General features: G+C 48.7%; 1 protein-coding gene and 1 pseudogene across 9 annotated transcripts in view; one reads left to right on the forward strand and one right to left on the reverse strand.

Annotated features, from left to right (window-relative positions):
• Nucleotides 1-22: 22 nt before the first annotated feature.
• LOC125104751 (uncharacterized) lies at nt 23-12,177 on the reverse strand (annotated as a pseudogene).
• Nucleotides 10,371-25,513, forward strand: part of CPEB1 (cytoplasmic polyadenylation element binding protein 1) — a 92,329-nt gene continuing 77,186 nt past the window's right edge. For 3 of the 9 annotated variants that reach the window (XM_047737565.1, XM_047737566.1, XM_047737572.1), the window contains exon 1: nt 10,698-10,953. In XM_047737565.1, coding sequence (XP_047593521.1) covers nt 10,816-10,953 — 138 coding nt within the window. In that variant the 5' untranslated portion in view covers nt 10,698-10,815. The other 6 variants (XM_047737567.1, XM_047737568.1, XM_047737571.1 and 3 more) reach the window with 5 other exon arrangements.

Raw genomic sequence — 25,513 nt, forward strand, 5'->3', positions numbered from 1 at the left:
AGGCAGAGAGAGAGGGGGGAAGCAGGCTCCCTGCTGAGTAGAGTCCGATGCGGGGCTCGATCCCAGGACCCTGAGATCATGACCTGAGCCCAAGGCAGCGGCTCAACCCACTGAGCCACCCAGGCGCCCTAGGAATAATGGATTTAAACAAAACAAGTTTATTTCCCACAGGCCTTCTCAGGGACTTTACTGTGCCAATTTGTATCGTGACCTATCCCTGCCCCAAAGGGGCCGGCGCAGTGTTATCCAAACCCTGGTTTTGACTTTGGAAGGCTTTCCCCCCAGAACACGTTGACTGCCAGGGTTACAAGGAAAACACACTCAAACGATGGTTTGAGAGGAGACGCCTCAGCCCCCGGTCCTCCTCCGTGACTGAGGCTCTAGACCCTTGGTCCTCCCTCCCCGCCGCCTTGCCCCTGAGGCGTCTCTGACAGGTCTCTGCAGGGGAGAGACAGGTGTAGGAGAGAGAGACAGGTGTAGCAGGTGTGGCCTCCTCTCGGGGAAGGAGGACAAAGGCACTGCCAGGGGACACCCTTGCCTCTGTCTCTGGGGACGCACTGGGCTCCATGGCTCTAGACAGCAGCTGGAGCCCCACGGTCTCCCTGGAATCACGGTGTCACTGTAGGTTTGGCAATAGGACTGATCGGCCAGTCAAGGGCAGACGGAGAGGTCAGCCTGCTCTCCTGTCTCGAATCAGCAGCGCCCGCAGCATAAGAAGGTAAGCGCGGTTCCCAAGGCACTGAACGGGGACCATCAGAGAATTCTTTGCTGACCTGTACTTTGCAACAAAGGCCCCAGAACGGAGTCTGTTGGAACCAGAAGTGTGTCAGGCATCTCCCCCAACCTCCCTCAAGGAGCTCGCAGCCCAGATTCCCACAGCCTCTCAGGAAGGGCCCTGGGATCCAATCCCGAGTGAGACTCGGCATGCTAGAACGTTGGTCCCGGCCCCGGGGCTGCTTTCTCCAGAGCATGTCCCAGGCTGTGGGCTTAGCAGTCTCAGACCTTCATGAGAAAATGGTTCTTGTGCTGGTGTCAGGGGAGAGGCAGGGAGGAGGAGAGCGAGGTGTGCCTGGGCAGCTGGCCAGGAGAGGGAGGAGCCCGGGCAGGCAGGCAGTGCAGCTGGAGCTGGCAGACGTGGCAGCCTCCAAGCCAGGAGGGGGAAGGGGCCGGGTCTGGGCTGAGGGGATGGTCTAGGGAGAGCAAACCTTTGCCAGGGGAAGGGAGTGGCTGCTCCAGTCCTTGGCCCAGCCCAGGTCTCCCAAGAGCCTAGGTCCCTGGCCACACCTTCCCCGAGCCCCTGGGACTGAGTGGGTCTCTGCCAGGGTGAGAAGGGCCCGCCCAGCACACAGTGCGGGGAGCTGCCCAGACCTGTGGGGGCTGGGGGATGTCCGTCTCCCCCAGAACACCCTTCTTTCCAACCTGTGTCATACCCTATATTTTGTCACTGAACCTGTGGTGCTGCTTTGTCCCCAGGGCCTCAGGGGCCTGGGCTCAGGCTTCCTGGATTTCATGCTGCCCCCTTAGCAGGAAGCCGGCCCAGGGCTGGGGATTCATGGAGGGCCCGGGACCAGACCGCAGCGCAGCCTAGGAAGTGCTCTTAGCGTTCTGTTCTGCCGCTGTGCAGGGACAGCTGCGGGAGGAGGAGGTGGGGGGTTGAAGGCGGGCAGAATGCGCCCCCAGGGCAGAGCATTTCGGCAGACCCAGGAGGTCTGAGTGCGGTCCGAGCCTGACCATGGGTCTCTACGGGTCAGAGCCCCGTAAACGCAGAGAGGGCCTGGGAACCGGAGCCCAGCCCAGCCCAGCACGGCTTCAGAGTCGAGCCCGGGCAAGGCTTCAGGTTCCAGCCAGGCTGCAGCAACCCGCCAGCCGCCAGGGCCGGGGGCGGATCTATCTACAGAGGATACAGATATCCCTATCCAGTGACATCAAGGAAGACACCACGAGGCTGTGCCCATGCTGGGACCCCCGCCCAGCATGGGACAAGCCCTATGCTAGTTCAGAACCTTCTGGGCATTTTGGGGTCACCTCCTAGCATAGCCTGCAGATCAAAGGGGTTGCATGTATAACTCAGTGTGACAGGGCAGCCCTGGTCTGACTGGGCAAGGAAGGGAAAGCAGGAAAACGCTGACCCACAAGAGGGCCTGGCCTCTGGACAGCCAGGATCCTCACCACCAGCTGCTTGCCTGAGACTTGCTGACCCAAGTTCATGGCCTGCTCGGTCACCCCCGTCTCTACTCTAGCTCAACATGCCAGGGCTTGGTGGGGGTGGGGGGAGGCCTGCCTGGGTCCTTTCTTCCTCCTCGGTGACTGAGTAGCTGACGTGTCTTAGGTACTGTGGTGACAAAGCTAGGACCACTGGCCACCGGGACAAGGCTGTGAACCACAGAAGGCCTGCCCAGCCCCGGAGATCCTGTCTGACCCCATCAGCCTACAACCGGCGGTGGAGTCGGGTGTGTGCGGGAGAGCTGGGGCAGGGTGCTCATGGACTGGGGTCCTCAAGGCGGTGGTCTGGGTCTTCCTTCTCTAACTGCCTGCTCAGTCCTGTCTCCCAGGGTCAAGAGAAGGACAGTGAACGAGAGTACCTGGAAGGGTGAAGCCCAGGGTGGGCTATGGAGAACGAGGGGGTAAGAGCAGGACACAGTGTCTTGGATTTTCTACTAGAAAGTGGTCTGAGCCCTTTATCTCCCCCAACCCCCACCCCACTCATCTATCAAGAAAGCACTTAGGGCTGCACTGTTGGACCCTGGCCATTAGGAGCTCCTATCCTTACTGCCCCATTACTGCGGAGGATGCTGTGGTGTCACTGAGGCCTCACAGCTGGGCCTGGAACCGTCCCGAGGAGGGTGAGCAATGCTGGGGGTGCCCATACTCCCTGAACATCCCACCACTTCTTATCCTGGTGCCAAGAGTCCTCCAGCTGTAGCCACTTTTCAGATCTTCCTCTCCGAGATGCTGCTTGAACAGAAACACTCCTCGGCTTCCCCGTGGTACCTAGAGAACAGAGGTTGGCAAGAGCTCAGACAGAATGCTTGTCTTATCTTCTGGGAAGACCCCAGATGCCTGGGTCTGTGTCTGGCTCAGTTGGTTAAGCTTCTGCCTTCGGCTCAGGTCATGATCCCAGGATCCTGGGATTGAGTCCCGCATCGGGCTCCCTGTCCAGCAGGGAGCCTGCTGCTCCCTCTGCCCTTCTGCTTGTGTTCTGTCTCTTGCTTTCTCTCTCTCTTAGATAAATAAGTAAAATATTTTTTTTAAAAAGACTTTAAAAATACTATTTAAAAATTAAGTATAATATTCATATTGAAAATTGTACAAATGACAAGTATGCAGTTCCCCAAGTTTTCATAGAATGAACCACCCATGTAAACGAGAAGCTGAGTGTGAGGACACCCCCCACCCCTTGTGCAGTGTTTTATTTCACTCAGAGATCATGGAGCTTTGAAGCTATCTGACATCCAACTCCAGTTGGAAGTGGGATCCCAGGCAGCCGGGACGGACTCATGTCTGGCAATGGCGGCATGGTGGCATGTGCTGGTCTCTGGGGCCACTAGGGCACCAGCAACCCCTGTAGCAGGGTGGGGTGCGTGGAAATTAGCAGGATTGCCTTGTTTTAACTGAGGGAGAACATGAGGGAGCAGCTCTGCAGAAGAAGGAACTCTTGAGGGCCTGGGCAAGGTGACCTCGATGTAGGCTTTTATGTATCAGAAGCCAGCATCTGCACCTGCGGAGGGAAGGCAAGGAGAGGTGAGGTTGGGAGAGGGGATACCCCTAGGACGAGGCAAGATGGAGGCCTCAGGATTCTGACAATGGTAGCTGCATTCTTTCAAGTAAATTCCGAATCATGTCTTTTTCCTTTGCTGGAAACAAAGGCCATGGCCTCCTGAGTTCTCCCGTTGCTCTTCTTCCTGAGACTCTGGGTATCTCTAACCCTTTCTCCAGCATCTCGGGACAGTCAGCCCTCAGCTTCCATTGTGATCGATGTGGCAACTGACCTCCAGGACCGTACATGGGGATCCCTGCTGCTTCCCATCTGCGGCCTTGGGCCGCTCATCAGGCTTGATGGGTGTGAACAGTGGAATATTGCAGAAGTAACAGTATCTCCTTTCTGAGATGTTATAAAAGTCACTGTACTTCCGCCCCAGTCTTTTTCTTTCTCCATCTGGTCATTTGCTCTGGAGAGGGCTGGGTGGCATGTCTTGAGCTAAAGCCAGCAGTCCTATGGAGGGGTCTATGCGAAAAAAGAACGGAGGCTTTGCCAGGGGCCACCTGAGTGAACTAAGGAGCAGAACTGCAGCTCCAGGCAAAGCTTCCAATGACTGCAGTTCTGGTCCCCAGCTCAGCTGCAGCCTCAGGAGGGATCCCAGGCTGGAGCCACCCAGCAGAGTCATTCTTGGATTCCTGACTTGCAGAGATTGTGCAAGGTGATACGTGTCATTGTTTCGAGCTGTTAGCTTTACAGCCACAAATTAATACCATCCAGCCCCAGACCCACAGCGGGGGGAAAGTCCTCAGAGCGGGGCCTGGCCCCCAGGCTCTGGCTTTGCAAGCACTTGGCTCCCACACTCAGTGCGCGCGGTGTGCTGGAGCGGGCTTGTGCTGGCTTAGAGCCCCGACCGCCATGCCTCCAGGAATTCTGAGCCAGGTGGTGTCGCACTGGTGGCTGGGAATCAGCTGTGGTGGGAATATTCACGTCGCAGAACTAGGTGGTTACTGCAGAAGACTTCCCTTCCAACAGCCTATTGTCAGGCATCTGCCGGCACACCACTGCCTTTAAAGATCTCCGACCCTTATTTCTCTAAAAAACTGTGATAAAGAATATAACATAACCACGGCTATTGTCCTGATTCCCAGGCTTAAGGACCAAAGCACTTACTGATTTAGGCAATACCCTTTGTACTCATTTCACAAGCTCTTCCCGCCTCACCTGAAGTAAACCACTATTTAGAATTTTCTGTTGATTGATGCATTTTTTTCTGTACTTATACTACATATGGATATGCCCCTAAATGATATAATATATATATATATACTTTGAGATAGCAGTGTACTGCACGTTTTAAAATTTTATATAAATTTTAAATTTGTTTTAAAATTTTATATAAATTTCAGGGGCGCCTGGGTGGCTCAGTGGGTTAAGCCGCTGCCTTCAGCTCAGGTCATGATCTCAGGGTCCTGGGATCGAGTCCCGCATCGGGCTCTCTGCTCAGCAGGGAGCCTGCTTCTCTCTCTCTCTCTCTCTCTGCCTGCCTCTCTGTCTATTGTGATCTCTCTCTGTCAAATAAACAAATAAAATCTTAAAAAAATTTTTATATAAATTTTATTAAATTTATTAAATATAAATTTACTAAATATAAATTAATTAAAATTAAATTAAATAATATTAATCAATTAAATATTAATTAAAAATTAATTTAATAATAAATTAATTAAAATTAAATTAAATAAATTAAATTAAATTTATTAAATTTATTAAATATAAATTTAAAATTTATATAAAATTTTATATAAATGGGACCATAAAGTGTGTCTTCTCCTACCTCCTTTTTTCACTCAATATTATTTCTGAGTCATCTATGCTGACATGGTCTGGCTTTATTTCATTTACTTTTACTTATACATAGTATTCCATTGTATGACTCTACCACAATTTATTGGTGCACTCTCCTGCTGGTGGATATTTAAGGTTGCTATTTTATTTTTGCAATTGTGAATAGTACAGCTATTAGCATTTTTATTCAGGCCTCCTTTAACATATGCAAAGGTTTCTCTAACATATTACCCTAAGATTAGAATTGCTGGGTCACAGAGTATAAACATGTGCAACTTAAACAGCATTGGCAGAGCAGCTGTAATTCACATCAAGAATTTCGTGGTACCTTGGCTCACAAGAGTCCCCAGACTGGAAACAATTCCAATACCAAGCAACAGGAGGATGGAGAAGCAAATTTGGTACGTCCGCATAATGGAATACGGCTTAACAAGAAGAAGACTGAACTGTTGCCACAGGCAACAACATGCGTGGGTCCATGTTGAATGGAAGAAGCCAGATGTTTATGTGAAGTTCTACAACAGGCAGAATGGAGGTCAGGAAATGAGTAAGAATAATAGTTACCTCAAGGAGGGAGGTATGAAGTGGGAAGAAGCATGATGGAATCCTGTGGGGTTCTGGAAGGATTCTATGCCTTGATATAGGTGACAGTTGCCTGGGTATATATGTAGGTAAAAAAATTATTGAGCTGAACATTTAAGATTTGTGCATTCCATATTATATGTATTTTCCCCCAATTTAAAACATGTAGAAAATAAAAGTAAAATAAAAAAAAAAAAACTAGAATGGGGGAGCCAATTTATACCCTCAGTGGCAGTGATCCTGCTACTGGGAAAGTGAGACTTCCATTTTGTCTGTGTGAGAGTTGTGAATGGTCTCTCCTGTGGTTTTATTTGCATTTCCCAGTTATTGCTGAGGGTACACATCTAATGCTATGTTTGTTGGTCATTTGGTTTTTTCTGCTTCTGTCAATTGCCTGTTCCCATCTTTTGCCCATTTTTCTATAGGGTTGTCTCTTTTCCTCATGGATTGTAGAAGTTCTTATGTATTCTGGAAACCAGTCCTTTCTATATCTCACATTGCAAATATCTTCTCCCAGTTTATGACTTGTTTTTTTTCAAATTTTAAAGATCTTTTGTTAAATCAAAGCTTTAAATTTCCATGTGGCCAAATTTATCAATCTTCCTTTATGTCCTGTGCTTTTTGTTTCTGATTTACAAAATTCACCCACACTCTGAGGTAACAAAATATTCTAATATTTTCTTCTGAAACTTTTCCAAGTAGTGCCTTTCACATTTACACCTTCAACCCACTTTAAATTTACATTTGTGTATGATGCAAGGTGGATCTGATTCACACTTTTAATCCCACTTTAAAAGACAAACAAAAGAACATGGTTTCTTCTTCACAGAGCTTAGGAAAAGTCTAGGAGAGACTGTGTACCTACTTTACCTTGTGGTCTTGAGTTCTTAAGTCAATCCCTCTTCTGATCTTTTTCAACCAGGAAAATTATTTCCTCCCCACACTGTCTTTTCTTTTTTCAGCTGCTTGCTGTAGAAGTACTGAACACCTGAGCACATACACAACTACATGGGTTCCTCCTGTCCTCCTCGTACATGCATTTAAAACTTAGTCCAGGGAATTACCGTTGCATTTAAACCTGTATTGCAAATCTGGAGCTTGACTGCAGAGACGGTGCCAGGCATAGCTGGGCTCAAAGGCTGTTTGTTGACTCTGAGAATGGATAATGCTTCCTATTTGTTCCTGCTACTTCTGCCAGTGACCAGCTGTCGGGACTAGACCGAGTCATTTAATATCTCCACCTCTGCTGTTTTCCACACCGTACCCTGTGGATTGTGGACACCTTCTAGTCAGAAGTACTGTTCTTCCTGTTCTATCTGCAGGCATGGCCAAGTGAGGGCAAGGAGCAAAGGGGCATGGCCACACCTGAGGCCATGACTGCATTTTGACTCAGCCACTCCATCCTTCACCATCTGCATTGAGCTCTGGGGTCAGTCAGAAAGAACTGCACACATAAGGGTGCCGGAAGTTTTGTTCTTATCTGGTCAAGGCTCTGAAGCAAGAAGACCATCTGAGTTTGAGTTCCCACTCCTCTATTTCTAGCTGGGAATCCTTGGGCTAGGTACTTCCCTCTTTTCATTTGAGCTTCAGTTTTCTCATCAAACACAGGTAAAACACTTAAACTCTGCCATGCATGTAGTAAGTGCTCAGTGAAGATCAGCTGTTACCACTGTGCCAGCAAGTGTAGGAAGAGGGATTTTAGGCAGCAGCAACTTCTGTTCCAAGTCACCTGAAAGACACCTTCATTTTCTTATGGTTAGGGGTTTTAAAATATGAAAGAGTTCCCAGATACCTACTCCCTTGGGCACTATTCCAGGTTTCAGATTCTTTTTTTTTTTTTTTAAGATTTTATTTATTTATTTGACAGAGAGAGATCACAAGTAGACAGAGAGGCAGGCAGAGAGAGAGAGAGAGAGGGAAGCAGGCTCTCCGCTGAGCAGAGAGCCCGATGCGGGACTCGATCCCAGGACCCTGAGATCACGACCTGAGCCGAAGGCAGCAGCCTAACCCACTGAGCCACCCAGGCGCCCCAGGTTTCAGATTCTTATCTTGCTCAGCTTTGGGTCAAGAAGGAAGGATGTACACAAGTTTGCAGCAAAAGGGCTGCATGGGGCCCCTGGATATACGGGGCTTTGCTCTTAAAATTTGAATTAGTGACCAAATTTAAAATTAAGAAGATTTCACCTTGAAAAAACCCAAGACAACCGAGGTTGTCTTGAAAGGTCTGGCTAGGCTGGGACCTTATTTTGGCATGGCATCTATCCGACACTGGCCCTTTCCGTGTGCCTGGGCCTTCTCTGTGCTTTCACCCTCAGGTGGCTTCTGGGCTACAGGTGTCCAGGTTGCACCCCCAAGAAGACAAGCAAGATACACCACTTTGGAGCAGCTGTACTATGCTGTGCGCCAGAGTAAGCCTTGGGGGGGAGGTGGGCTGTTCCCCAAAAAGGAAGGGCCCCAGGAAGGAACCCCTGAAGGAGGGTTCCAGTGAAGCTGAACCATGAGGTATGGTTTTCTGGGTGGCTGGAATGGCCCAGCGTGAGGAGGAGGGCAGATGGCTAGGCAGAAAGAGGTCAGAATAGTTGATGGGTAGGGGGTGCCAAGACCCCCTCTTGCCCTTCCCCTGCAGCATCACCCTCTCTGCCCATGACCCGGGCAACACAAGGAAGCTCCCTGCATGAGGACATTCTTCTGAATGGAGACCAGCCAACTTCATTGTCACTCTGAGTCTTCCTGTGGACTTGTACTCCCATCTGTTCTTATCCTGGCCACCTTCTCTCCTTAATCCTCCTGAAACAGTAGATAAGCCCACTGACTTCCTCTCCTTCCACAGAGACCTGAAGTTACCCGCCCACCCCGGCCCTGGCCATTAGATCCAGGCCAGCCTCACCAGCCTGCCAGGAAAGGCAGCAGTCCTGTTTTCCCAATGGCCAGGAGAAGGCTTGTGCATAATAAATGCTTTATAACTAGTGTTATAATGATGAGCTAACCCATGTACATCACTTAGTAATGCCCTACAAACGCTGGTCCCTCTCCTCGCTCCAGTCCCTTATTTCTTCCCAGCCTCTACTAAGTGTCCAGTAACATTTTACGAGACCTGATACGGCCATTCTCCTGTTGACAATTCTTTTTTTTTTTTTTTAAGATTTTATTTATTCATTTGACAGAGAGAGACCACAAGTAGGCAGAGAGGCAAGCAGGGAGAGAGGAAGAAGCAGGCTCCCCACCGAGCAGAGAGCCCGACGCGGGGCTCGATCCCAGGACCCTGAGATCATGACCCGAGCCGAAGGCAGCGGCTCAACCCGTCGAGCCACCCAGGCGCCCCTCCTGTTGACAATTCTTAATAGTTCCCTGCTGTCTGCAAAATAAAGGCCCTTCACAGACTGGGCCCAGGCTTCCCTCCCGTGGTATCAGCATTATCCTCTTCCCGGTCGGATTGAGCCGCTCTGTTCAATCCTCCCTCGCCGCCTTTGCTTGGTCTCCCGCCTGGAAGGCCCTCTCCGCCTCTGCGCTTGCCTGGGGCTTCCGGGCCGCTCCTGAGCCAACCACCCCAGGTCGCCTTTCCTGACAACAGCCAGGACCACAGTGGTGTCTCTTGTCCCGTGATCCCCGCCCTGTCCCTTGTCCCCTCTCCCTGAAGCTTCCTATTACAGTAGGGCAGGAGCGTCGGAAGCGGTTTCCCCAGGAAACTACGGTCCAGAGAGGACCCCTGGTGTCTTTGGAACTTTGGGAAACCCCAACACGTCCCCCTTTCCAGCACACGGGCCATTCCAGCACACGGAGCAGCAGATCTAAGAGTCCTGGGGGGCAGAGGCAAAGGCTAGGGCACTGGCCAGGGCGGCTGGCCCCCGCCCTGGAAGGGTCCTTGGAAGAACAGGAGCAGGGACACGGGGCTCTGCTGACTAAGCACTTCGGCCGCGTCGCAGGGTCTTGTAAGTCGCGCCCTATGCGTACGGGGTGCGGAGAGTGAGGCCGAGAGGAGGTAAGTGACTTGAGCAGGGTCACTGGGTGAGTGGCGCGCTCGGGCGTGGGCCTCTGGGCTCCCGGGCGCTGGCAGCGGCCGCCTCCGTCCAGGAGCCCGGCTCCGGGTGGGCGGCTGAGCCCTCGGCCGGCCCTGCCGGGAGGGGCGGGGCGGCGGGGGCGGGGGCCCGGGCGGGGCCGACACAGGTGCTTCGCATCCGGCCGGCGGGGGGGGGGGGGGCGCTCCACGGGGGCTTTATAAGCGGCCCAGGGCGCGGCGCTGTGCGCGGCTCGCTGCAAAAATAGTGCCCACGTGTCTGCGCGTCCCTCGGCGCGCCGGCCCGCCGCCCGCTGGCCGGCCCGTCTGTCCCGCAGGGCCACGCCGGCCCCATGGCGTTCCCGCTGGTAAGAGCCGCCCGCCGCCGCCTGCCGCCCGCCGGGGCGGGGCTGGGCGGGGCGCGGTCCCGGCCGCGGCAGCTAACGGTCCGCGCGCAGCCTCGGCCGGCTCGGCGGCCCCCTCCTCCCCGCTCCCCCCGGCTCCGTGAGCGCGAGTCCCGGGCGGGGCGCGGGTCACGTGCCCGCGGGCGTGGGGCCTCGTGGAGGGGCGTGTGGCGAGGGGGCAGGGAGCCTCCTCGTGACTCAGGGCCTTTGGGCTTAAAGGCGCCGCGGCCCTCCGGGGGTGGCCGGTGGGGCCTCCAGGCTGCGCTGCGGCTCCCGGTGGCCTCAAGTGTATGTCCAGACGGGAGCCCACCGGACGGAGGGGCGCCTCGGCGCCGGGAACACTTCCATCTCCCGCAGCCGTCGCACGTGAGACCCGAAGCCGCCGGCGCAGGGAGCTCACGCGCTTCGCAGCGCCCCCCGCGAGCCTCGTTCGTACCCAGGGGGCGGCGGGGGTGGGCGGCCCGGGTGGGGCGGGGCTACGGGCGGCAGCGACTCCCCGGCGCCGGGCCTACGCTGCCTGGAGGGCGCCACGACGGCAGCGGGCGCGGCTCCTTTAAGGCGGAGGGATCATGCCCCTCGTGCGGTCCGGCTTCCCCAGCCCCGTGGGTCACGTGGCTTCACACGTTCGACTGTGCGGGAGCCGCGTTCTGGGGGCGGGGTCAGCTAGGTGGGGTCGCTCGCGGGTGGGTGGCCGGGCACGTGCACCAGGACTTCGCGCGGGGGAGGCCTGAGGCGGCGGCTCTGAGGTGGGTCCTGCTGGCCCTGGCCGGCGGAGGTGCAGACGTGGAGGCTGCGCCGCCAAGGAGGGAGCGTAGGCCGCATCTGCTTCAGCCTTCCTGATCCGGCGGCCTGGCGAGAGGATCTGTGCATGCGGTCCTGGTTTTGCCCTTCTCTGGTCAGTCCAGCTCCGGGCCGGGTGCACCAACTTGGGACAAAGGGGTGCGGACTCCGCCCCGGCCTCAGGTTTGGTGGAGCTGCAGCTGCGGGGGTAGCGGGCCAGGAAGGCCTGGGCCAGCCCTGAGCCCCACTGGGGTGGTGGGGACCCGGACCAAGGACAGGTCACTCACCTTTGGGTGCGTCACTTGCTTCCTGGGCGGCTTCCTGGAGTGGGTCTTGTATGTCATTCAGTCGCTTCTGACTTAGTAGCCTGTTCGCGGGGTGCCCGGGCCCGGCCAGAGGCTCCGTGAGGGTGCCCAGTGCTGCCCCGGGGCCCCCGGGAGGCCGAGGCAGCCCTGGCGCAGGCAGCCAGCCCGGTGCGCCTTGCAGGCCTCGGCCCTCTGCACGTGCCTTCCGGGAGCACCACGAAGTGCCGCAGCCTTCGTGACAGCGCTGGGAAGCCCGGGGGCGCTTCTGGAAGCGCAGCGGGGGGCGGGGACTCCCCTCCCCCACGCGCAACCCCCCCCCCCCCCAAAGCCTCGGTGCTCAGCGCTGCATTTCTCTGGCAACTGCTTCTGGTCTCCTTGGCTACCGCTCCGCCGCCTCGCTCCCTGTTCTGGCACCTGAGTAAACTGCTCTGCGTCATCTGTCGGGGGCGAGGGGCAGGCGGGCCATTTGGCTCTCGGGGAGGCACAGGTGTGCGGTCTGCCTCTCATCTGCGCCCCTCCCCCAACCTCTGGTGACAGTGTGCCGACTGGAAGTGTGGCTGGGGAGCATAGTTTGCACCCTAAGCCTCAGCTTGAGCCTAGGGATGCGCCCTGGGTTAAAAATAAGAGTAAGTCCAAACAGGCAGCACAAAACCTCGGAGACCTCAGGCTGGTGATTGTTTGGCTGCTTGGTTGGTTTTTTGTCGTAGGTAGGAGAGGAGGGAAGGAAGTTCCGCTTCTGGACCTCAGGGGAGCTCTGGGCTGGGTGGGGGGAGCCCCTCGCGATAGTAATGCTGAGGGGCTCACCCCTGGTCTTCCGTGGTTCCTGGTGGAGCTGGCTTTGAGTGGCACTGTGTTCCCAGAACACGTTGCTGTAGAGTTTGGTGTTTGTCACAGTGACTGGACTGAAACTTGAGAGGCCTGGCCATGCATGCTCAGTCTGTAGGACTAGAATTTGGAAGTTGGGCACCCTATATGTAAGTCAGTCTTGGTAATGCAAAAATGTTTGCCTCCCCCACCCCCGCCCCCCAAGGCTTGTCTGCACCGCCAGAGCTGGTGCGTGGGGTCAAGGAGCACGGAAACATTTGCAGTTGGGGTTGGGCCATAAGCACCTGATGCGGGGGTGGGTATTCTACCCGGGTCCACCTTTCATGGCAGTGATCTTGAGGCAGAAAGCAGAGGGAGATGGTGAAAGTAGGAAGACTCCAGGCTTCCCACCAAACTTGCTAGCAAGTAAGCTCGTGATACTAGCTGCCTTACTGAGTATTTTCATGAATCATCAAGGTGTTTATTTTGTTTTTAATCTTTAAAACTGGTTGTGTGCTCAGATCCCTGCAGGGGACTGAGGTTACATAAATGAAGGAAGCAGAGAGAGAAGAGTAGTGCCTACCGAGCTGTAAAGTTTGTGTGTGAAGGGAGCAGCCAGGAGCTGGTTGTTGTCGCACAAAAATGTGGGCCCAGAGTTGATGGATCTTTGACTTTTTTTCCTAGTTAAGCTACTAGTCTCTGTTACAAATGTAACACTTAAAAAATTGTGAATAGGGGCTCCTGAGTGGCTCAGTGGGTTAAGCCTCTGCTTTCTGCTCAGGTCATGATCTCCGGGTCCTGGGATCAAGCCCCGAATCAGGCTCTCTGCTGGGCCGGGAGCCTGCTTCCCCCTTCTCTCTGCCTGCCTCTCTGCCTACTTGTGATTTGTCAAATAAAATCTTCCAAAAAAAAAAAAAAAATTGTGAACAGTGTAAGGATCAAAGGTAACATGTCTCTGAAGACGAGAGTCAAGCTGAGGGTTAGTTTGGGATCTCAGTCTTAAAAATCTTCTTTTGAGATTTTCCCCCTGTTTTGCAAATGAGGAGGTCAGGCTCAGAAATCAAGTTACAGGGATGTCAAGGGATAAAACCCAAGTATGAACCTAGGTCTTTCTGGTGCCATAGCTCAAAGTGTGATACTGTGTGCATTCTGGTAAGTCATAGGGGTCAAGGAGTTATTGTTGGTGTACATTGTATAAGAAATGCAGTGCTTGGGGCACCTGGGTGGCTCAGTGGGTTAAAGCCTCTGCCTTGGGCTCAGGTCATGTTCTCAGGGTCCTGGGATTGGCCCCACGTCGGGCTCTCTGCTCGGCAGGGATCCTGCTTCCCCCTCTCTCTCTGCCTGCCTCTCTGCCTACTTGTGATCTGTCAAAATAAATAAAATTTAAGAAGGAAAAAAAAAAAAAGAAATGCAGTGCTTTATGGCCCGGTCCGTTTACAGGCACAGTAAACCTCCAACTGTGTTGGAGGGAATCTCTGGTTGTTGTGGAAGTCACTGTGGGTCTTCTGAGCATTAGTGCAGCAGTGTTGATGTCAGGAGGAATGTGCTGTGTCTATCATTCCGAGATGTGTGTCAGAGCAGTTAGTTGATCCTGAGAGAGCCAGAGGTCTGGAGAAATCAGGCTCCTCCCACTGTGGGGGTGACCCTCCCAACCCTCTGCACAAAAGACTTTCCTTTTTCGGGACAGTTAAAATTTCAATAAATTTCTTCTTCTGAGATTAGACAAATTTGAAATTATGTAATTGTTTTAAGACCTCCAAAAGTAGAATGTGGCTTATTAAATCTCACCTTTCTCTCTTAGCTAAAATTCCCATAATCATACCTCTTAGATTTCCAGGAAGAATTAATAAGGGTTTTAGCAGTATGCGCTAAGATCTTCTGGAATAAGCTTCCAGGACATAAAATAGCCCTGTGTTAGGAATGAGAGACTGGGTTTTCATTCTGGGTGAAAGAAACTTGAACTCACAGCAGTGTACACAGCCGCACTTGCAGATGTAAAGGGATATGTACCTTTATTTCTGTGTTTTATTCCTGAAAGATTTAAAGCATAAAGCAGTAAAGACCATATTCAGAGCCTTTGCCGAAGGGATTTTTCTGCAAAAATGCAGACTCCAATACCAGATAACTTTTTTCTTTTTTCTTTTTTTTTTTTTTTAAATCTCTGGTCTGGGAAGTTTTTGGAAAGATGGAAACTTTAGAATGTTACCTGGTTTCCAACTGCTTCTCTAGCAAATGTTTTTAGTTCAGGCACTCAGCTATGAGTTAAGTGTTTGTGAATTTGGGGGTAGGGAGGAAGGGTGAGGTGACTGAAGTAGCTCTCTGCTGTTATTTTAATGTTTTTGTGGTAGGCAGTACCTGTGTAGACTTTCTTATTCGTTGGTTTCAGGTACCCTGACTAAATGACCATCCCCTAAAATAATGTGTTTGTTTAAAACGGAAATTAATGGCTTAAAGTTTGGGACAGGAATGCACACCAAACCTGGATACTAATGTGTAGACTGTTGTCTTCGGTAGCTAGTGTTGGAGTCAGTAAAAGAATCACAGGATCAAATAACAAATTATTTTCTTTCCTATGGAAGAGCTGTGCTAATCCCATCCTGTCCTGCAAATCTGCTTTTCCTAGGCAGTGTCTAATCTGTACTCACTCTGTGGAGAACTTGCCAGAAGGAAGGGGGTTAGACCCGGAGTTTGGAAAAGAGGAGAGGTTACAAGACTTTTTGCTTCTATCTGTTGTTTGGTTTAAAGCCAAGAAGCATTGATTGCACCCTTTCACTCTTCTTAAGTCTTTTGGACACCGCTGACCCTGCTCATTGGCTCCCCACATTACTGCTTTAGAAATGCTCATTGTTTTCTTTCCTGCCTTTGCTGATGTCTCTTTTGGTCACACCTGCTCATGAGAGCTCATCCCCTTCTGTAAGAGTAGATTCCGAGTGCTAGAAGTTTTTATGTGTAAGATAGGAACCCCAAAACAAGACATATCTCAAATATAGTAAACCAGCTGAAAGGATGGAACGAAAAGGTACATCATGTATGTGATATTTTGCATTTTTCATGGGAAGATCATCTGACTTTCCATAAAGTCAATATCCAAACTTCAGTGTTAAATTTGGATTATAAGCATAATTTTCATGGAGTTTTGTTATTGGGATTCAAAAAGTCTCCTCTCAGGAATTATTTTGCTGCTTTAATGTGTAATATGAGTGTTTTTAAATAACACAGGCCTGGGGAGAAAATTCCTGACTAAATGGGGTTGAGCTTTGTGTGCAGGAGTGCAGAAGAACACTGAGGCATAGATAACCTTTGATTCCCACTTTGTTTTTAGGATTCATGTATGGTTGGAGCACCCTTTAGATTACCGTGAGTTAACACTCTCTTGATTGTTAAGGCATTTTGTGATGACTTGCCTTGAGGTAATGTAGAATCCTCAGAGGACAGGTTTGTGTTTGAAAAATGGGTCACAGTTGCACCTAGCTGTTGATTCTGGGAGTAACTTAGCTATAATAGTGTTACTGGTTTCTTTACTCTTGGTCAGTATTGTGCAGATATGTGGTCAGTATTATGTGCAGATATAGGTACCACCCTGACAGGTTTAGCATCTTGGCCCAAAATCTTCCTGGATAAAAGTATGGGAGTAGCTCTCTGTTGGAGGAAAGCAGTTACCTTGAAGAGCTGGTTGGGTTTTTTTGTCTTTTGACAGAACACTTAATCTCTTACACCTGTGCTCTGTGCGTTCTGGCTCTGATGCCATCTGTCTCCTGAGTCTGTCCTTTCTCTTGAGACATTTTTTTTAAGCTGAATTTTGGAATTGTTGTGAAGCTCAGAAGATATTAGAGACCTATCTGTCTCCCAGAGATAACTCAAGAGTTGACAACAAACACAGATTCTAATGTCTATTTTCTCAAACAAAAGGACTAAGCTTAGCATGAGAAGTGATTGTTTTAAGTTAATACAGCGAGTAGATGATAGAGCCAGCCCTGGAACACAGGTCTCTTGATTTCCAGACTGATATTTCTAGAATTCATGCACCTCGTCCTTTGCTCTGTTGTCTCTGATTATTTCCTTCTACTTAAAATTTCCACCTGTCTTGTGAGGCTCTATAGCTCCCTCCTTCTCCTGTCTGATAGGTCTTTCTTGTCCTGGCACTTACAGGCTTCCTCCCCCCGAATGCCACATTCTCTGTGGTTCATTCTGTTGGCTCTTCATTCCTCTGGTACAGAGGGGCCTGTGTATTCCTGCTGCACTAGCCCCTCTCTCTGGGATCAAGTTTTAGGTTGCCCTGCTTGTTCTCAGAACCTGTCGGTCTGATTGGCCTACTGAAGGAGTTCTATCTGTTGGAGGCGTATTAAACCCAGCAGGTTTAAAAACAGAACCAATTTCTTCTCTCTACTCATCTCCTGAGGCTAATCTAATTCTATCCCCTCCACCCAATTAGTCTATTTTTTTCCAACTAGACTCTAGTGTTCTCTTGGGGGAAAGAATTGTGTTTGGGGTGTTTGGTTTTCATTTTTTAAATTTTTTCAGTCGCTGGAGGCCCCAGTACAGAATTCTGGAAGCTAGATGAATGCATATTTCTAGCTTTTCTTTGGAAACCTCTTTGCAATTTCTGTAACTATAAAGTGTTGATGTGGTCTGTGTGTCTCTATTGGCCCCTGCATCCTTTCATTGCTGCTGCTTTCCACTGCTGCTGCTAGCTCAGGTCTCCCTTGGAGGAGTGTTTTCAGTCTGCTCTTTCTCCCTTCTTCCTTAGTTCTTGCCTATTCACACCCATTACTCTGCGTGGAGCTCTATCCCACTAGTCATTCTGTTGTTCCCCAGACCTATCCTTCTGACCCTTGGTCCTTGGATGGGTGCATCTCCCAAGCTCATCCCTCTGTGTCCCTGACCTCCAGGAATGACTACTGAGGTCCTGCTTAAGTCCAGGAGGTTCTGTTTTCATTTCTTTGCCCAACATGGGTCTTGAACTCATGATGGTGAGATCAGGACCTGAACTGAGATCAAGAGTTGGATTCTCAACTGACTGAGCCACACAGGTGCCTGTTAATTTAGGAGTTTTCAGATGAAACTCAAACTTGCCTTGGATTTTGGACTTCACAAAGCTGAATTTAGTGTTGCTGGTCAGGGGGTTATATCTGTTCTCCCATCATGCCACTTTTCCTGCACATGTTACCCTGAGTTTGGGGAGGTCTCTCATTGCCAAGGCTTCCATACGTTTCACATGAAACAGAACAGTTTTTCCCTGCCCTTGTGAGAGCCTCCGATACAGCTTCAGAGTTGCCACAGAGCAGTTCCCTGGCCTGCTCGGTCTCCTCTCCTCCTCTCCATTTCTCATGCTGTCTTGAAGTGGAGGAAGAGGAGATGTGGAGTCTGATACCCTGATTTGAGTCCTTGTGCTCTGTTAACTGGTTGATTTTTGAACAAGATTTTCAATTTCTCTAAGCATATCTTTTCCTTTGCAATGGGAGACTAATACAGGCTTATATGTTCTTGCGCGCACCAAAAGACACTCTGGGTCCTGCACAGTTGGTCATCTAGGTCCTGTTCTTTCTCCAACTGGACTTGGCTCCGATTACATTCCCTATCTCTGGCTATTGCAGGAGTGGCTTATCCCCTATTCGGGGAGCAATTTTGTGCATTGGAGTCCATCTTTCTCACACTCTCAGGACCTTTTGGTGCATTGTTGCTGCCACACCTTCCACCTCTGTCTGTAAACATGATCATGTCTCTCCCATGTTGAGACCATATCTTCGTACAGCACTCCCCTCGAGCAGCCAGCCTCACTGGCTTTGCTTAGCTCTTTTCATCAAGCTTTTCTACTGAGTAGCTCCCTCCTCATCTTGACTGGCCCACCCTTTGCTCATCTCTTAAAGCCTTGAGATGGGACATCAGAGCTCCTCTCCTTTCTCACGCGTGCATTTCTGAGAGTCTTTTCCCCAAGTTCACTATGCCCTTAGAAACATTTCTTCAGTCTTTCAGGATGGTTGGATTTCTGCTTGGATGTTCATGTAAGATCTTCAAAAAGTGCCAATTTGATCACCTGTTCCATAAAGGCAGAGGTTCTCAGACATTTTCCTCTCAGCACTCCGTTACTGAGGACCTCAAGAGCTTTTGTGTATGTGGATTGTATCTATTGATACTTGCCCATTAGAAATTAAAACTGGAAAAATAAATTAATCTTAAAGTTATAAGTCCATTACATATTAACACAATTAGATTTTTGAAAACAAAGGAAAATGGGAAGAGTGAGCATTCTTTTACATTTTTGCAAATCTCTTCAATATCAGCTTTATTAGAAGATAGCTGGCTTTTCCAGTCTGTTTCTGTATTTAATTTGTTGCCATATGTTGTTTTGGTTGAAATATATGAAGAAAATTTGGCCTCACACAGATATGTAGTTGGAAAGGGGAGGACTCTTTGGGTAGCCTTTTCATTTCATTGTGGGTATTCCTCTTTGATACTACACCAAAACTCTGCAAGTTTTAACTTCCTCAAGGTCAGTTGCAACATGGAATCTGAAGCCAGATGGGTATACTGTTCTTAACTCTGTTACATTAAAGCATATTGCTCCTCCTGTACTTTGGCTAGCTCATTCACCCGTGCCTGATTTTGTAACACTATACTTCAGTCGTTTGACAAATACTGGTTCACTGTTATGCAATATTGCATAGTAAATGTATTACATATACACATATACACACTATGCTGACGCGCTAGTTAATACCACCACCAGTTTCACAGAGAAGTCTTAAAGTATTGAGGAAGGGTGTAGGTGAAAATTTCCCAGAGTTCTGTTTTTTCCTTCAAAGCTCAAACTTTAATCATTGGCAACAAGTACAGACCATTAGTATTTTATTTGAAGTGTCTAGCTTGCTTTGTTTTCAAGAGAATGTTTGCCAAATACCCAAAGTTTGATAACCATAGTAGGTCAGCTCTTTCAAGTAAAAAAGAGGTTTCATTAAACAAACAAACAAAACTAATTCTTTCTGAAACTCAGTCACATAAATCCGTGGCCTTGAAACAACGATTATACTTCAATATGCAGCAACTGGGCTTCATGCTTGCTTCCCATTTGTCTCACAGAATATTGAAGGCCCATACTCAAGGGTCAGGACTTAATAAATACATTTTTAATGCTTTCTCAAGGACCTTGGTCAGAGAACCTGGCTGTTTCTGGGATTGAAGAGCACGGAGAGTGCCGTAACTGCTTACTACAGTTTATTGGCATTGCCTTGCCTTGATTCCTGCTAAGATGCCAGTTTTACCCACTCCAATTATTTCTGTACCATCATTGCAAATGTCGGCTTAGTAGTGAGAAAAGAAATTGGTATCTTAGAATTATGAAAGTAATTTCGGCTTTGTCGACCTTTGGAAGGGTCTTGGGACCTCTGTGGGTCCACAAGTCCTCCCTTGGAGAACTACCACTGCACAGTGAAGGTCAGGACCCCTGGTGGTAGCACACAAAGCCCATCATGATCTGGCTTCAGTTTAATGGCCGAGTTTAATCCCTACTGGTCTCCTCTGATCTTTTTTAAAATTGAGAGAGGGGTGCCTGGGTGGCTCAGTGGGTTAAGTGTCTGCCTTTGGCTCGGATTATGATCTCAGGGTCCTGGGATCGAGTCCCGCATCAGACTCACTGCTCCTTGGGAGTCAGCTTCCGCCCCCACCCTGCTCATGTGTTTGCTTGCTCTCTTTCAAATAAATAAATAAATCTTTAAAAAATATTTGAAAATTGAGAACGTCTGTATGGTATAGTAAAAGGCACTAATTTTAAGTGTATAACGTAGTCTATTTTACATGTTTGTATTATTTTTATACACCGAAGTAATGGCCACACTAATGAAGATACCGAACATTTACAGTACTCATTAAGGTTCCCTTGTGTGCTTTCCAGCTTGGTATCTCTGTGCCCTGCCCCCCGCCCCCCTCCACCAGGATTAACTCTTACTCTGACTTGTGTTGTCCTCAATTGGTTTTGCCTATTTTTGAACTTAAAATGAAATTCTGTAGCATGTACCCTCCTGAGTCTGACCTTTTCCCCCCGCTTAATTTAGTATCTGAGATTTCTACAAGTGGCCATGAAGTCCAAGTTTATTGCTGTTGTCCCAGAACCAGTAGTGACTTACTACACCTAAACTGTACAAACAGTGTGATGGATGCTGAACACCTGCTTGCTTCCTGGGGTCTGGAATTTGGGCATATTCCAGGCAGAGCCTGTCTGTGTGACCACCCCTCAATAAAAACCCAGGGAGCTAAGTCTCTAGCAAGCTTCCCTGATTGGCAAAAACTCCTGTGTGTCGTCCCAGCTTACTGCTGGGGGAGCTAAGCAGTTAAGCTTATGTTGTGTGAATCCCTTGGAAGAGGACCCTGGAAAGTTTGTACCTGGGGGTGCCTGGGTGGCTCACTTGGTTGAGTGACAGCCTTCAGCTCAGGTCCTGATCCTGGAGTCTGAGGATTGAGTCCTGCATTGGGCTCCCTGCTCAGCGGGAAGTCTGCTTCTCCCTCTGACCTTCCCCCCTCTTATGCGCTCTCTCTCTCTCTCAAATAAATCTTAAAAAAAAGTTTTACCTGGGGCGCCTGGGTGGCTCAGTGGGTTAAGCCGCTGCCTTCGGCTCGGGTCGTGGTCTCAGGGTCCTGGGATCGAGCCCCGCATTGGGCTCTCTGCTCAGCGGGGAGCCTGCTTCCTCCTCTCTCTCTGCCTGCCTCTCTGCCTGCTTGTGCTCTCTCTCTGTCAAATAAATAAATAAAAATCTCTAAAAAAAAAAAAAAAAGTTTTACCTGATTTCTCCCACACTTTGTCCCATAGACCTTTTCCCTTTGCTGGTTTTCCTCCATATCTTCTGGTTGTGATAAATGTTAGCCAAATGTGCTTAGTACAACTGTATGCTGCGTCCTGTGATTCTTCTAGTGAATCATCAAACCTAGTGAGGGGGGTCTTGGGGACCACTAACACAATGGGCATTCGTTTTTGCTTCTCTTCAGAGTTTGAGTATCACTAAAACTGCTGTGACTTGTTCTTGTACGTGCCTTTTTACAGTCCATCTTTTCCCTTGCATTAACGAGCCTGAGTGCAACGCTGGGTCATAGGATGGTGTCCCTTGCACTTAAAATTCTAGCATTAGTGTACTTCTAGTTGCCTAAAAGCATCCCTGTTTCATAACTCCTTGCCTTTTGTACATGTTGTTCTTTTTACCTAGAATGCCCTCCCCACTCCTATAACTGTTTGGTAAAACCTTTTTATCTTCTCACCTTCCTACTACTCTTGTTATTTCCCTATATATTTATTGTTGGACTTACCACACAGCACATGCTTGTTTACGTGCTTGTGTTCCCATTAGACTCACTCCTTGGGTGCACGGATTATCTTATTTATCCTGTCTCCAGAATGGCTCTTGGCATATGATGCAAATACAGTCTGTAAATGTAATTATAACCTCTGAGTCTGCAATCACCAGGTTATGTTGTTTATGAGTTCTTTGTTTATTGTTCATGTGAATTGTCTCTGGTCCAAGGGGTTTAAAACCCCAGTTCCTGAAATGACTGTGAGTTGCTTAGAGAAGAAAGCGGAAGGTCAGATCTGACAGAAGAGATGGACTTGGTGACTGAATATTGATTTTGATCTTAACATTGAAGAAAGGAGTCACTGCTGGTGGTGGAGGTTGGATCGAGGTGGTGGAACATACCTGTGAAAGTGGCGTGATGTGGGTCTGCCTCTCCTGGGCTGTCTGTGTTGAGTCCCTGCCAGTCTGCAGGTATGCTGAGTGCTGCTTAGATCAAGGTCCTGCTTAGATCAAGACCTTAGCGTTTATCAAACACAGAGCTAACAGCCCATCTAGCTAACAGTTTGACAGGTAAGTGGGACAAGAGCTACGGTTGCAGTGACCATGTGTTCTGGATATTCTTGAGCAGTCATGGTATTAAATATCCCTTAATGTTCTCATAAGCCTGTCTTGGAAATTGTAGTATTTCCTTTTCCAGAGAGAGAGAGTGAGTGTGTGTGTGTGTGTGTGTGTGTGTGTTGCATTGGCTGTATCCTGTAGAAACTGAAAACTAACCAGAAAAGAGCAATCAGTGAGAAGGGGGTTCCTGAATTCAGCGAGTGGAGAATGGTTAAGGATCAGATCTCCAAAGATACCAAGTAAGATAGGGGCACCTGGGTGGCTCAGTGGGTTAAGCCTCTGCCTTCGGCCAGGGTTATGATCTCGGGGTCCTGGGATCGAGCCCCGAATCAGGCTCTCTGCTCAGCGGGAAGCCCGCTTCCCCCTCTCTCTCTGCCTGCCTCTCTGCCTACTTGTGATCTCTCTCTCTCTCTGTCAAATTAAAAAAAAAAAAAAAAAAAAAGATACCAAGTAAGATAAACCTGAAATATTGGTTGGGTTTGGCAATTATGAAGTAATTAGTTTAGCAGCAGTTCTGTAGTGTTTGTGTGTGTGTGTATGTGTGGGAGGGGGTCATAATAGCTGGATATTGTGGGTTAAGAGGACAAACAGAAGGTTAAAAAGTAAGTATAGCGTATTTTCTAGAAGGGTGGTAGTAGAGCAAGAGAAAGAAGGCAGTGGCTTGGGAGGAGTTTTAAGTCAACAAGGTGTGTTGGTGTTTTTAGGATGAGAGAGCCTTGGGCATACTTACAGACTGATGGGAAGGAAGCAGTGGAGAAGAAAGCGGAAGGTCAGATCATGAAGGCAAAGAAAGAAGGAGCGCTATCTTGAGTCTTGTATCTGGTGATGGATTCACTTTGTCTTTCTCCAAGTAAGGACCTGCAGCTATTTCTCCTTTGCTCCTGGTGACCCTCCCTGTGTAGCCCTGTTCTGCCACTTCCTTTTCTTGAGTTTAGTGTGTTCTCTATCCTCTCTGTATGTTCTCTGTCCTTTCCCACGCTTAGAGAAATTCTGATTTTTCATTCTCTAGCTTAAAAGTCCAAGTTGTCAGGCCATTCCAGATACCTTATTTACTTCTCTCTTGTATATGTAGCATTTTGTACTGAACCTCCACTTACCTAACTAGATTTCTTTCTCCTGCTTGACTAATTCTCCTTAGGCCAAGGATTATGTTTTATTTACCTGTAATCTCAACATCTAACCTAATAGGTTTTTAATATTTATGAAATATTAGATTGAACTGTGTGAAACTGCCATTTTGTTGGTTGCAAAAGGTAGAATGTTGACAGTTTTGTATGGACCAACCCAATAAATTTTAAGTTCTTACAGTGTTGCACAGAAGACCTGAGGTGGAAGTTCAGTTAAGAATGGTCAAGTAAGGGTCAAGGAGAAAAATCTAGAGAAGCATTTAAAAAAAAAAAGATTTTATTTATTTATTTATTTTAAAGATTTTGTTTATTTACTTGAAAGAGATCACAAGTAGGCAGAGAGGCAGGCGTTGGGGTGGGGGGGGGGGTGTGGAGCAGGCTCCCTGCTGTGCAAAATCAAGACTTGAGCTGAAGGCAAAGGCTTAACCCACTAAGCCACCCAGGCGCCCCATAGGGAAGCATTTCTTAACTGTAGAGTCAGTAAAGTTCAAGCAGAAACTGACTTTCAATGACCAGGTGACAAAGCACACATGGGAATTTGGCTAGATGATTTACATTTTTCCCTAAAGAAAACATATCCATTCCTCAGGTGAAACTGTAGCATTTCTTAGTCTTTTGTCTGAATAATTATTTTCTAAGTGGGTATTCATATAAGATCTGTTCAAAGTTGTAGTTAAGGGGCGCCTGGGTGGCTCAGTGGGTTAAGCCTCTGCCTTCGGCTCAGGTCATGATCTCAGGGTCCTGGGATCGAGCCCCGCATCGGGCTCTCTGCTCAGCGGGGAGCCTGCTTTCTCCTCTCTCTCTGCCTGCTTCTCTGCCTACCTATGATCTCTCTCTCTGTCAAAAAAAAAAAAAAAAAAAGAGTTAAATAGTATTTCCAAAATCATGAGTATAAATGCTATAGAGGTTTTGCTCAGCTTTATTACTGTAAAAATAAAGGCAAATTGCCAAAGTAAATCTCTGAACCAGTTCTTTTGGGGGCATCTAAGTTTATTGTTTTCTATTGATGTGTCATGTCTTTTTTTTCTTTTTTCTTTTTGTAATCTCTACACCCAGGGTGGGACTTGAACTCACAACCCCAAGATCAAGAGGCAAATGCTTAACTGATTGAGACAGCCAGATGCCCTTCTATTGGTGTGTTTTAATTTAAAATAAAATGTTCAAGATTAATGCTTTCATCTAAAAAAAGCCCCTCTAATTAGAATATCTTATCCTCACAAAAAAAATTTTTTTTTAAAGATTTTATTTATTATTTGACAGAGATCACAAGCAGGCAGAGAGGCAGGCAGAGAGAGAGGAGGAAGCAGGCTCCCTGATGAGCAGAGAGCCCGATGCGGGGCTCCATCCCAGGACCCTGAGATCATGACCTGAGCCGAAGGCAGTGGCTCAACCCACTGAGCCACCCAGGCGCCCCTCCTCACAAAAATTTTTTAATGTGAACATCATTGTGCTGGAGGCTTAGTATTTTCCAGTCCATGGACCCCAGGTAAAAACTTCATCTGGAAGAATAAACTGTGTGTCATTCAGACAGTATTCCCCATAAGTCTCTCAACTGGCTTTTCCATGAAGCCATGGTAAATGATTAGCAGGAATAGTCTTGACAGGGTCTCTGATATAGGTACTGTGTTTTTTATTAATGGCAAACTGAGTTATAATCAACGTAGAGGTTGTAACGTTGGCATTTATTTATGACCATTAAGTATCCATAGACCTAAAGAATGGCCATGCCATCACCATGTTGATGCTGGGTTATATGGTCTCCAAAGGCAAGACCAAGGTTTTCGAATTAAGCAATTCTAGCATACAAATAAGTATGAAATTTGGGGTCTTTAATCTTTAAGTAGAAGACCTAGCGAGGTGGTATGGGTTCAGATTTTTAAAGCGTTATGAGTGATAGTTTCAAACGACACGTGCAGAAAAACCTCCAGTTCAAAGTGCTAACCAACTGAGGGGCGCCTGGGCAGCTCAGTGGGTTAAAGCCTCTGGCTTTGGCTCAGGTCATGATCCCAGGGTCCTGGGATCAAGCCCGCATGGGGCTCTCTGCTCAGCAGGGAGCCTGCTTCCTCCTCTCTCTCTCTC

This window comes from Lutra lutra, chromosome 7 (genome assembly GCF_902655055.1).
Source record: "Lutra lutra chromosome 7, mLutLut1.2, whole genome shotgun sequence".
NCBI classification, from domain to species: domain Eukaryota; kingdom Metazoa; phylum Chordata; class Mammalia; order Carnivora; family Mustelidae; genus Lutra; species Lutra lutra.